We start from the raw sequence: 13,406 nt of genomic DNA on the forward strand, positions 1-13,406 counted from the left end.
AGCTGCTTTTGCAAGTCGATTTTGTCCTTTGCACCATCCGCATTCATTGTACTTGAATTGGCATAAATTTGTCCCTAAAACTATTGGAAGCAACTTTAATGTTCGATGTAAAGGTACAACTCTGCTAATTGCTAATTCAAATTTCATAAAAGGCGAGATGAAAAGTTCAATCTGTTCAAAGGTCTGTACAGAAACAGCAAAGTTCTTTTTGCTGTTTGACGTGATCAGTTTTAGACTTGAAGGGAATTTATTCCACATTTTACAGCAGCAGAATGGAGAAATGTGTTTTTTTATAGGGTTTGGTGGGTTTGATGAGGTCTGGTTTCTTGTGAGCACCAGAAGCCTCGAGGGCTCGGTAATCCCTTCACTGCCAGAAAAAAAGAAAACGCTTTTGTACTTTTGGAGAACAAACTATCGCTGGGGAAGTAGCCCACGTTAGGAGTACATTAAGAACAAATGTCTATAAGCTACCTTATCTTCTGAGCACTTCATCAGTTTGCTTTTTGCATCTTTGAGTTGTGTTGATTGGGACGGTGTTAATGTGGACTCTAAACTACTTTAATGGTGGAACAAAAGGTACAAATCTCTTGGGACCAGGTATGATCTGTGTGAATGTAGTTATTAGTACAAAGACATACTAATGCTGAAGTGATGGCGACGGACAAAAACCTACATGGCAACAGACAAAAAACAAGATGGCGACGGACAAAAACCTACATGGCAACAGACAAAAAACAAGATGGTGACGGACAAAAAACAAGATGGTGACGGACAAAAAACAAGATGGCGACGGACAAAAACCTACATGTCAACGGACAAAAAACAAGATGGCGACGGACAAAAACCTACATGGCAACAGACTAAAAACAAGATGGCGACAGACAAAAAACAAGATGGCGACGAACAAAAACAAGATGGCGACAGAAAAAAAACAAGATGGCGACAGACAAAAACAAACTAAAAGGAAACGTAAAGTAAATTTGGCTGTATTTAATTTAAATAATACATAGTATCAAATACTAAAACCTGCTCTGCATGTAAATTGATGTCAACATTTGTTGCTAAGAGTTGTCTGGAACGCAGCATATAATACAGACCATAATATTACTTTCTGAACACGTCTGTGGAGCAAACACACATGAAACAACCGAACCGTAACCATAAACCAGTGGTCGGTCTACCTGTGTGTATCTCTCCCGTGTGTGTGTGAAGGTGTGTGTGTGGTACTGCTCCAGCAGACGCTCCTGCAGGTAGTTGTGGCAGAGTTCGGACCAGCTGGCGGCTCGCTCCTCCGCAGAGTGTCTCGGGTTCCTGAGGCCCGGCGCGTCCACCACCATCACCGAGGCCAGCGTCAGCTGAGGACTGCTCAGAGCCCTGAACACACACACACACGTATGCATGTTAAAGAGGAGTGTGTGTACAGTGTATGTACTATGGAGGGTACCAGCTGATGTCACTTTTTCACATGACACGTGATCACAAAAGTGACAAAACACAACAACAGATGGCCGTTATGAGTCGGGTAGAGGAAGGACAACAAGTTCATGTTGACAAGAACAAACGGTGAACAACAAATATCAATGTGACACATCGGACAGTCAGTCGGTGGAAATGTGGCCAAAAATTTGAGGTTCCTCAAAAACAAATGTAGCATGAGACCAAAAGAATAACCAGCAGTGGAAGAAATACTCAGATCTATTAGTTTAGGAAGAACTGAATGTGTGTTTTCAGTGAAACATATCAATGCTGGTGTGAATATTGATGGGTAAAAATGTATGTTAATTGCTCAAAACGTCATCTACTTAGTAGATTTACGCTTAAAGTTACACTTTTTAGTACAAATTGTAATAAAACAGTGTAGAAATGTTCAGTTACAAGTAACAGTCCTGCATTAAAAATTGTACTTAATTGTATCGGTTGTGAAGGTTACTGTATCATAAATGCACTTCATCAAATTAAGACAACCTGTTATTACATTTAGTGTAAATAAAATCTGCTTATTATCTGGAGCTCCAGCTTCAGATGCTTATCTGAACAATGTTCTCTTCTTGATTATCCCGTTCTTCTGATCAAACTCTGACATCACCAACGTTACCTGCAGTGGACGAGGATGGACGGCTCAAGACGTTAATAAATCATAAAACATATTTTACATCGTGGCTACAGTCGCGTTTAACACATTTTACATGTGTTTGAAACTGTTTAAAGCTGCAGCCGTTATCCGGGAGAAAACACTTTTTCCGACCATCATTTGATAGGAGACAGGGTTTGACCCGTACCTGTTGATAAGCGACACTATGGAGGTGAAGAGTTCTTCATAGAGTCCAGCAGCCATCCCTTCAACACACTGAGCAGCCGTCAGTCTGGGACCTGAAGAGACCACAATGAAGACCTGTGTCCAACATTTTGACTGAAACGTCTTCAGAACTATTGCATTGGTGGTCCAGAACTTCTAAAGTACCACCATAGCACATTAGCATGTTAGCATTCAGTTTGTTTCTGTGTGTGTGTGTGTGTCTCTTACCCTCCTCTGACTCTGCAGCAGATCTCCTCTCTCTGCTGCCCCCGGTGGCTCTCTGCAGTAGCTGTCGGAGGTGGTGCTTGAAGACGGCGGTCTGGAGATCTTCTCCCTCGCAGCCGAGGACGCCGCTGGCCACCTGAGAGCTGTCGAAGTTGACAAACTGTCTCCTGCCCACTGAGCCGAGGGAAGAGAGAGTGGACACTGAAGTAAAAGTACTGCTACCACAAGAAATACATGTAAAAGTACTGCGTCCAAAATCCTACTTTCACAACATACACTGCCATCAATGTTATAGCAGGATGTTACTGTTGTAGCTGATACTTTAACTACTTTATATACAGTTAGCTAGTTATAGTGGTTCCCAGCCTAGGGGTCGGGGCCCTCCAAAGGGTCACCAGATAAATCTGAGGGGTCGAGAGCCGCTACTACAAGGAACTTTCATTTAGTGTTGATTCTGGCGCCCCCCTGTGGACTAAAGTGGTTGTTTCTGAGCACCAGACTCCCTTTAAAAAACCTCTAATTTTACTGTAGCAGGGTCTGACAGTCTGGCCCTCTCAGTCCTGGTTCTGGTTCTAATTAATTAATAATTTATCTCTTTGAGCCTCAAACAGTTATTGAAATTAAACATGTGAGAAGTTTAGAGGTGAAATGTATTTTTGGTTAACCTAAAAAAGAACTCTGAGACATCCTGAAGATGATAAAGAGTCCAAACTAGACACTGCTTTATTGTAAGAGGAAGTGAACAAGATTTAATATGTTTTAAAGTGAATTCTTTATTTGTAGAGTAACTATAGCTGTCGAAGAAAGGAAGTGGAGTAAAAGTATACAGTAGCATGAAATGGAAATAAGTAGAGAACACGTTTTTATTGTTTCTGTATTTGTGTTTTTTCCGAGTTTGAGGTCTTAATAAATAATACTTAAGGAATTTTTTTCTGAATTTTGATTGTTGCATATTTAGTATTCTGATATTTTATGTTTCAGAGAATAATTTAAGATTTAAAATGTGGTATTCAGGGGTTTTAAAGGGCAAATGATGATGCAATGATGCATGAACAGATAAATAACTGTACACTTGCAAGAGGATCCACGAGATAGATAAAAGTGAAATCAATTGAAATATGTTAAATGATTATAATAATGAGATGACAATAAACATAAGAAAGAAAGAAAAAAATGTAATTAATAATTATTTACCTTATTTACAACTGATTTTTTTTCTTTGTAAAATCTTATTTCATTATTTTTTTATCATTTACTTTTATTTAATTTGTATTACTGTAAATGTAATTTTTTTAAATCTTTTATTTATGAGAAAGAGCACCCATCTCAATTTAAATTTGTCTTTGTGTTGCCATCTATGTGAGGACTAAATTCAGTTTCCAAACCGTCGTAGTGAGGACGTCTCAGCCCTGTGAGGACATCAGGTTTAGTGTTAGGTCCTCGTAACACATTATGTGAATGCTGGTCCCCACTAGCACAGCAAGACTAACACGTGTGTGTGTGTGTGTGTGAATGTGCAGAGGGTTCGTTAACAGTGTGTTTGAGGGACGATGATGAAGCGGCGTTACCTTTACAGGCCCCGGCGGCTCCCAGATGGTAAATACCAGCCAGAACGTGCCATATCGCCTTCTGCTCGCCGGCTGAGAAGCTCAGCGTTTCCATCGCAACCAGCAGCTTGGTGAAGGCGACGGACGCACGCTGTTTCTCCTCAACCTAACAAACAGAGAGATGGACGGGGGAGGTCTGTCTCTGAAATCAATCACTACATAAAGTGGAAGAACAGCTGAGTCACATCTCATCTCCCATCACAGCCTCTTCAAGATGGCTCCTCTTCACCTCTTTAAAAACGCTCATTTTCACTCACACAAGCAATCGCCACGTAATCGTTTGCAAATTCACGCAGATCTAGAGAAGTGTTTTAACGTCGCACTGGATGTGAAGAACATAGTCAGCGTGTTTCAGGTCAGCAGAGGTGGAATCACGTCTTTGTTTTTCAAATTAGAAGCAAGTTTCATGTTCTGGAGTTTGGGTTTTGTTCTACAGACGGACTTCCTGAGGCAGATTAAAAGAATCATTCTGGTTATTTCTTGGGACTTTGGAAAACACATTACTGAACTCAATGTGTAAATCAGTGGAATGCTTCTTTAACTCTTGTGTTTAGTTAAAACTGGTTTTACTTCCTTTTTGTTTTCGGGGTCCAACTGTGTGATAATAATAATAATTGCAAAATAAAAAGACGTATTTTTCCTTTTCTTCTCAAATTGTTAAAACACTAAATGTGATGAAGTGTTGAAGTCATGACGCTTCACTTTGACACAAAGTTATGTTTAGAGTGATTAATCATCCGTCAATCTATCAATCATCCCTCAATCATCCATCATCTATCAATCATCCACCCATCAGTAGAGACACCACTACACACTTCTTATGGGTCATAATGATGATTGAGGGGGAATATTTCATACATTGTTTTTAAGAATAATCATTAAATTCAAACATAAACATCTTCAAAATCACGTTCTAAGGAAAAGTGATGAAGTGATAAATAAGATCTTAGTATGTTAAAGAGCGACCAGGATCCCAAACACAACAATAACAAAATGATAAATATAACTGAGTCATGTGTTCATCAAGGATGAGGAGACTCTGCTGCTCTGACTGTACCTTTGTGGGATGAACGATCCCAAAAGAGTTGGACTCAGGAAGCTGATGCAGCTGCAGCTCCGTCCTGATGAAGGATCATCAACGAGAGAACATTCAGAACACTGTGAGGACTTCAGCACGATGAAGACTATGTGACGCAACACACATTTAAAGTACAGTACGACTGATTACCAGCGATGGAAGAAGTATTCAGATCATATACTGAAGTAGAAGTACCAATACAACACTGTGAGAATATTACAAGCAAGTATTATGTGTACTATGTACTTAAAGTATCAGCAGTAAAAGTACTCATTGTGCAGTATAATGTCTCATGTTACTGTTGTAGATACTTTAACTACTTTATTTACAGTCACATAGTTTAGTCCAGCGGTTCCCAACATAGGGGTCGGGCCCTCCAAAGGGTCACCAGATCAATGTGAGGGGTCGAGAGACGATTAATGGGAGAGAAGAAGAAGAAACTAAGTTCTGATACAATTTTTTCTTTTAGATTTTGGTACTTTTTGGTACTCTCTTATTCCGAGTAAAATTTACTTTTTATACATTTATTAATTAAAAACAGTCTCTTTAACAACTCGGAGATCTGAAAACTGAAGAGATCACAAGCCAGATCAGTCGGGAACCACTGGTTTAACAATGTGTTGCATTTTAAAAGGTTAATATATCTTTTTATGCAATGCATCAATCAGCAAAGTAACTATATCTGTCCAATAAATGCAGTAAAAAGTACATGTAGTGGAGTAGAAGTATAAATGACCTCATCTCTGTGCTGACTCCTGCCAGCATCTGAGAGAAGACCAGGAAGTTACTCTCTCCCGGAGTCTTCTGACACACTTTCCACTTGTCCAACATCATCGTCTGGTGGAGAAGCAGCAGAGAGGAGGAGGAGGAGGAGGAGGAGGAGGAGGAGGAGGAGGAGAGGAGGAGGAGGAGAGGAGAGGAGGAGGAGGAGGAGGAGGAGGAGAAGAAGACGACATGAGTATCTTTGTATCTAACCGAAGATAAGAAACTCTGTTTAATGTGTTTTGTGTGTTTCGTGCCTGGAGGTGTCCGGCGGCGGCCTGTCCGGCGTGGTTAAAGTCCAGAGAGAAGACGGTGGCGAATCGAGACGACGCGTCGCTGTGCGGCGAGCTCACGCAGCCGAAAGACCTCAGGATGGTGAACATGGCCTGGACACGGTCCACTGTGACATAAATAAGCAGAAGCAAAAGTATGGATATAAAGCGCAGTCCCTCCCATTACGGATTACTGAACGGGGCTACCGGGGCCCAGGAAGAAGGGTCCCAGGGCCCCATTGACTCACAGTCCCCCCCCCCCCCACGTGGTCCCTGCTGCTGGACTCACCGCTGATCTTCTCCCCCGTCGTCCCGGCCTGTCTGAGGAGGGCGAGGGTGAAGGCCTGGCACACGGTGGTCTTGCCGGTGCCGCTGCGTCCCACCGCGCACACGCTGTGGTCCCTCCTGGTGCCGACCATGGACACGTACACCCGTTTGACCAGAGCAGCCAGAGCGGGAGGAGCGTCCCACGCCGACTGCCCTCGCCGAGACTTTGGGGTCTGACGAAGATGAAGAGGACGGTGAGCTTTTCATGTTTACAAAACATTACCTGTAGCTTCATCTGGCGTCATTGATAATCAACGTTTTCATTGGAGAATAAAGATATTTATGAAGTCTAGTCTTGGGAAACAGTCTAAGCAGCCGACTCAAAGCAAACAGGACGTCTGACGGTGGACGCTTCACCTTGCTGTGAGCCTGCAGCGGAGGCCACAGGTTCACCAGGTTGGGTCCCGCCTGCGTGAGCGGCATGTTGGCTTTAGCTCGACTGGTCAGATTGTGCAGAACTCCACATTCGTTGACGCTCTGCAGGTTGCTCAGGTCCTCGCACAGGTCCAGCTCCGACGGGTTACACTGTGAAAGCAGAGGGAACCGCTGTGAGTCCAGCAAAGTGTTAAAACGACAGACGAGGAGAACAAGAACGTAGACCTGAGCTACCTTCTCGATCTCGTACTCCGTCACGTCGTGCAGCGACCCGTCTGTCTGCAGACGGACTCTCACTCGGCCTTCTGGGAGTTCAGGTGTGCCTTCGTCCGGCTTCAGCTGAGTGGCTGAAACGAGTTCATACCAACCAATCAGAGACCAGTAATTAAACTCTATCAACAACCACAACACCTGTTATCAACGCAGAGTGGTATTTAGATCCTTTACTTGAAGCTACTACAAGGAACTTTAATTTAGTGGTGATTCTGTCGCCCCCTGTGGACTGCAGTGGTAGTGTTTCTCATGGAGGGTTTTCTCCTGGAGCTCAAACCATTTTATCTGTGTGTGTGTGTGTGTGTGTGTGTGTGTGTGTGTGTTTATTGACTCACCGAGGGTGAAGCCCTCCTTGTGGACGAACCAAACAGTTCCAGCTTCGTACCAAACATCTCTGACCTGATGGAGAAACAACAGAGATATTAATTATAGTGTATTTACATTTAACATATTTACAGTGTTTATTTGGAGACAACTGCTAAACATTTAAATCAATTTGAATTAAAACTATGCTTTAAAAAACACTCTTTCATTGGATTTATTAAGTCTCTAAAATCAAAATTCACAAATTGTACATTTTCAATGTTAAAGCAGGAGATGACGGGACTGATGTACGCACCTCCCTCCTGTCCGGCTCCGTCACACTCGTCTCTGCTTGTCTCCCCTCCGGCTCCTGCCTCTCCTCCATCCCTTCCTCTTTCCTTTTCTCCACCTGCTGCACCTTCTCTCTCCTCTCCTCCTTCTTCTTCTTGCTGCTCTCCATCTTCACGTCCGGTGCTACTTCCTGTTTGGTTTCCCGCCCGTTTGCCAGGTCCGGAGAGTAACCGTTGCTCTGGGTCGAGGACCGGCCGTCCGACTGCTTGATGCTGATGTTGTTGTTGACGAGCTGCTCGGCCCGGAGCGACATCTCCGCCTCGAGGATCGGAGGAGTCTGATCCGGGAGGAGGAACTGCTGCACGAGGTCGTCGCTCAGCTTGTTTGGCTGCAGCGGAGTCAAACATTTTGGTAAAAACTCTGATGTCTGCAAGTTCTATTTCACACATCCATTTGTGTTTCCCCTCAACTTAAAGGAGCAGTTCACCCAAAAACAGGATACATTGTACATAAAATATCCTGTTAAGGTTCTTTATGGTCCCAGGAAATGTTTTCTGTCAAATGATATTGTAAAAGCACATCAGTGCAAACAGACAAACCAAACAAAAGATTATTAAACGTCAAAAGCACTTTCTAAAATGTCCCGTGCAGCATTATCTACATGTCTAGTATCCATTCATGCTAAACAAAGCTTTTCCCGTTCCCCAATATAGTTTGCGGGCGCTCTTCTCTCTTTAACGCCCTTTGATAGAAAACATTTCCTGGGACCATAGAGAGCCTAAAGGAGGCGATATATGCAGTTTATACTGTTTTTGGATGAACTGTTCCTTTAACACTGACTGTAATTTGAACCTCAACCCAACAAGAAAGTGACGTAGTCCACAGAGCCGTCATTATTTAAAGTTATGTCGAAAGGTTACGAGTATAACGAGGAAGTCCACGAATGCACACTCACGGATCAACAAACAGGACTGAAACCCAGGAGGCCGCGTTACGTTGTTGCGTCATGTTGTTGCGTTACGTTGTTGTGTTACGTTGTTGCGTCATGTTGTTGCGTTATGTTGTTGCGTTACGTTGTTGTGTTACGTTGTTGCGTCATGTTGTTGCGTTATGTTGTTGCGTTACGTTGTTGCGTTACGTTGTTGCGTTACGTTGTTGCGTTACGTTGTTGCGTTACGTTGTTGCGTTACGTTGTTGCGTTACGTTGTTGCGTCATGTTGTTGCGTTATGTTGTTGCGTTACGTTGTTGTGTTACGTTGTTGCGTCATGTTGTTGCGTCATGTTGTTGCGTTACGTTGTTGCGTTACGTTGTTGCGTTACGTTGTTGCGTTACGTTGTTGCGTCATGTTGTTGCGTTACGTTGTTGCGTTACGTTGTTGCGTTACGTTGTTGCGTCATGTTGTTGCGTTATGTTGTTGCGTTACGTTGTTGTGTCACGTTGTTGCGTCATGTTGTTGCGTCATGTTGTTGCGTTATGTTGTTGCGTTACGTTGTTGCGTTATGTTGTTGCGTTACGTTGTTGCGTTACGTTGTTGCGTTACGTTGTTGCGTTACGTTGTTGCGTTACGTTGTTGCGTTACGTTGTTGCGTTACGTTGTTGCGTCATGTTGTTGCGTTATGTTGTTGCGTCACGTTGTTGTGTTACGTTGTTGCGTTACGTTGTTGCGTTACGTTGTTGCGTTACGTTGTTGCGTTACGTTGTTGCGTTACGTTGTTGCGTTGCGCTGTAATGATAGCTGTTGGGTTGGGCTTAGCTCTTTTTCGAAGGTCAATGAAATCAACCTCTAAACTTCAGTAATTCACAAGTTATTTTTTCAAATCTGCTGAAGAACCAACGTGTAAAAACAACAAGTTTGTGGTTTTCTCCGTCTGCATCCTGCCAACAAAGAGGAGATGATCCACCTGCAGACCTGACATGAAGTGTAACACTTAATGTCCTGAAGTCTCTTCCTCCATTAATTTAACTCCTTCTGGTTCAGAATGAGAAGCTAAGAATCAGCAGTAAGAGAAAGAAAAAACATCTTTAACTAGCGTTAGCATTTTAGCATTAGCAAAGTCTGTGAGAAGGAATCAGACTTAACGTCAACATGAAACATAAAGGTCAGTTAGTTTGGCTTTTTGTTTTGTGAAAGATGACTCAGCTGTTTTTATCTGACAAACATTGTGTTTGTTTGATTTAAAGTGTCAAATCTGGTGAAAGTTAAGATAATCAAAAAGGCCGCTAACGCACCTCATACCTGGGGACTCATACTCTCTTCTCATTGGCTCACAGACCACCACTTTACATTTTGACACTTTAGTTCAGATTAAATAGAGTTGTTATAGATATATAGAGTTGTTATAGATATATAGATACGTAGCTACATAGAGAGCATTCAACGGCTCACCGGTCTCTCGTCTTTGGCCTCCGGCTCTTTCTGTTTGGTCTCCTTCTCAGAGTCTCTCACCAGCTGTTTGAGGAAGCCGCCCGGCAGAGCCGATAGAGGCGGAGGAGGTTCGGCCGCGGCCACCGGCGTCTTCTCCTCTTTTATCTGTGGTTCAAATGATGGAAGCAGGCAGAGAGAGACATAAAGTCACCGTGAGACGAGGACGAAGAGTCTTTACACACAATGAATGAACACATGCAACATGCAGCTCACGGATCGTTGAAAACACATCTCCTCTCGTGCAGAGTCGTCACTTTATATTTATAATTTAAAGGAAAACACGTAAAGTATATTTTAAGATATACAAACACACACACACACACACACACACACACACACACACACACACACACACACACACACACACACACACAAAAACAAAAACAAACACACACACACATCAGCTCCTGAACCGGCTTCATGCCTCAGATGTCGGTGACAGAAAGCTCTAAACATGCAGGATGACTAACACGTGATGATGATGATGATGATGATGATGATGATGAGTCAGGGTTAGAACAGAGAGTCCACTCACCATGTAATCAATGCACCACACACACACACACACACACACACGCAGTCAATCACATATTAGATGTTCCATGAACGCAGCATGCAGCATCTCTGCACCTCCCTTCTGCTCCCACAGTTTTAAGCGTGAAGACAGCGCCATGGTTTCAACGGGGAGGTGGGTTCAGGGCCGTGTGGGGGGGTCAGGGGTCACAGCCAGTGATGTCAGAGTGGCGGTGTGTGTGTGTGTGTGTGTGTGTGTGTGTGCGCAGAGAGACAAGCAACCTGATGAAGGAGAGACAACAGTTGAAAGTGAAGCTTCAAAAGTAAAAAGTCGATAATGAATATTTCATTCCTTCAGATGTTCCAGCTTCACTTCGTGTCCATCGAGGCTCGTTCTGTAAGAAACGGAACGTTATGATCCTCGTCTGCTGTCGCCATGATTTGATGTCGTCAATCACACGTTTAAACTCGTCCTTATGTTGTATTTCATGTTTTAATTTGTTTATTAACATGTGATCAATATAAGATCTGACTCATTCAGAGAGGTAAAGAAAACACTCAGAGAAGTTAAATGAAATAAAGATAATGAAATCAGAAACGCTCCAGAAGAAGCTAGTAAATGGCTCTTGAGTTAAGATTTCTGTCTTAAATTAACATTTTACATGTTTGAAGTGCACAAAACAAATAAACACTTTTAAGTTTCTATTGATTGTAAACTTCTTAAGTCTTTCTTCTCCATTAAAGTTCTTCTAAAAGCTCCTTAACGACGCTTGATGCTGGTTATTCTCCTGTTTTAATATCGTTAGACCTTTGTGCTTCCTTTGATAAAGTACAGATCTCTGAATATTAATATTAATAGACTTTTAGTCGTCTAAAGGAGCATTGATAACCCGTGGAGTCCCTCAGGGCTCTATTCTGGGTCCTTCATTGTTTCCTCAGTTCATTATTTAACCGCTATGCTGACGATCGTCCGCTCTATCTATCCGTCTCGTATCTGTATATCTGTTAGATATAAAGTCCTGGATGACTTTTACGTTTATTGAGTTGAATGTAAAACTGAAATGATGATTTTTGTTTTCTCTTCAAGTACGAAGATAATACAAATATCAGACTGACTTCAGACGGTGAGGTTGAAAAAAACGAAACAGATTCGATGAGCTCAGACGCTAAATATCATCAACAAAGCTCAAAGTGTACAAAACTAGCAGCTAGCAGCTCACAGGGGCGTGGCTTGTGTGTGAGGACGAAAGGCGGCCTCCTGAAGAGGTTAGCGTAGATGCTACGATAGCACCGATAAAAACAATCGACAGAGACGACGAACACAATTCCACGTTTCTCCTTGTTGGCGTCACGGACGTCGCTGGTATTTGTAGAATAGCAGCTCATCGTGAGCTCATCGTGAGCTCATCGTGAGCTCATCGTGAGCTCATCGTGAGCTCGTCCTCATCGGTGAATGTTCGTGTAATCACGCTCACTGCCAGAGGGGGCGACGACAGTTCTACGCTGCAGCTTTAAGCTTAAACGTGATCTTTTTGAACCGGGACCACCGCAAAGTCGGATTTAGCTACAGTTGTTATTTAAGTCAGATACATGTTTAATTAAGCTTAAATGTCGTATTGTAAAACATCCAGTATGAACGGATCGGGTGGTGGAAGGTGATTTTTGATTCTGACCTAAACTAATCATTTCTAAAACAGAAGGCGGCCATCTTTTATTTCATTTCTACTTTCTCATCTTTTCATTGGACGCTGAGCTCTTTGAGAAAAGCTTTAGATTAAATATTTGTCCTCGAGGCTGCATTTAAAATCAGGGTCACACAGGAAGAAACCACATCCAGACGAACAGTTGCGTCGGTCCGCTGTAAACAACTCCACAGCTGGTACGAACAGGACGAGGAACTTAGCCAATCAGGACACCAAAATACACCAAAATACACCTGAAACACCCAGAAAACACCCAGAAAACACCCAGAAAACATTTTGAAGCTTCTTCTTCTTCTTCAACCTAAACATTTCCAGACTGAGCAGCAGAACTTTCTTCAAACTGTGGATCTCACACATGATCGACCCGCGAGGAGTCTCTGAAACGTCCTCTAGTGTTTTCTGGTGTTTCCTTCTGTCGGAAACCACAAATCAAACCCCGGCTTTCGGCCTCCGTCAGCAGGCCTCTCACTCTCACCTCAAACTAAAAACCTCAAACCCTCGAGAAATAAAATTAAATAAAACATCATCTCTGAATGTGGACAGAAAACAAAACGTACCTTCAAAGACAGAAACAGCTCAAAGATCCAGACGGTTAAAGACTAAATCCTGAAAGTCTCACCGACACACAAACACACCGAGACCCGACGGACCGGACTGGGACACCGAGCAGGGGAGTCAGAAATAGAGTGACACTCTGCAGCCAATCAAACACCGGATAACAGGCTATAAATAGAGGTGGGGGGGGGGGGGGGGGGCTGTTTGGTGAACTGTTTGACACCAAACAAGAAGAAGAAAAGAAGTTCATTCAATCCATAATGGAACTATTGTTGATCATCTGATAAATGTACAACAAGACTTTTATTTTGTAACAATGAATGAAGTAAAAGAGGAGGCGGGGGGGGGGGGGGGGGGGGGGGGGGGGGGGTCCGGCTGTTCATGACACAAGTGCACATGT

At 43.0% G+C, this 13,406-nt stretch overlaps 1 protein-coding gene across 3 annotated transcripts in view; it reads right to left on the reverse strand.

The window, feature by feature from the left end:
- Positions 1-13,118, reverse strand: part of myo18b (myosin XVIIIB) — a 36,049-nt gene extending 22,931 nt beyond the window's left edge. For 2 of the 3 annotated variants that reach the window (XM_079179545.1, XM_079179544.1), the window contains exons 1-15: positions 13,009-13,118; positions 10,870-11,030; positions 10,197-10,340; positions 7,835-8,197; positions 7,551-7,614; positions 7,177-7,289; positions 6,925-7,092; positions 6,530-6,740; positions 6,226-6,368; positions 5,943-6,043; positions 5,186-5,249; positions 4,090-4,234; positions 2,525-2,695; positions 2,280-2,370; positions 1,182-1,374 (exon numbers count right to left, since the gene is read on the reverse strand). In XM_079179545.1, the coding sequence (XP_079035671.1) occupies positions 1,182-1,374; positions 2,280-2,370; positions 2,525-2,695; positions 4,090-4,234; positions 5,186-5,249; positions 5,943-6,043; positions 6,226-6,368; positions 6,530-6,740; positions 6,925-7,092; positions 7,177-7,289; positions 7,551-7,614; positions 7,835-8,197; positions 10,197-10,340; positions 10,870-10,908 (2,010 nt within the window). In that variant the 5' untranslated portion in view covers positions 10,909-11,030; positions 13,009-13,118. Of the gene's footprint in view, positions 1-1,181; positions 1,375-2,279; positions 2,371-2,524; positions 2,696-4,089; positions 4,235-5,185; positions 5,250-5,942; positions 6,044-6,225; positions 6,369-6,529; positions 6,741-6,924; positions 7,093-7,176; positions 7,290-7,550; positions 7,615-7,834; positions 8,198-10,196; positions 10,341-10,865; positions 11,031-13,008 lie in introns of all 3 variants that reach the window. The other variant, XM_079179546.1, reaches the window with a different exon arrangement.
- Between the last annotated feature and the right edge of the window lie 288 nt (positions 13,119-13,406).

The sequence above is a fragment of the Pholis gunnellus genome (genome assembly GCF_910591455.1).
Source record: "Pholis gunnellus genome assembly, chromosome: 18".
NCBI classification, from domain to species: Eukaryota; Metazoa; Chordata; class Actinopteri; order Perciformes; family Pholidae; genus Pholis; species Pholis gunnellus.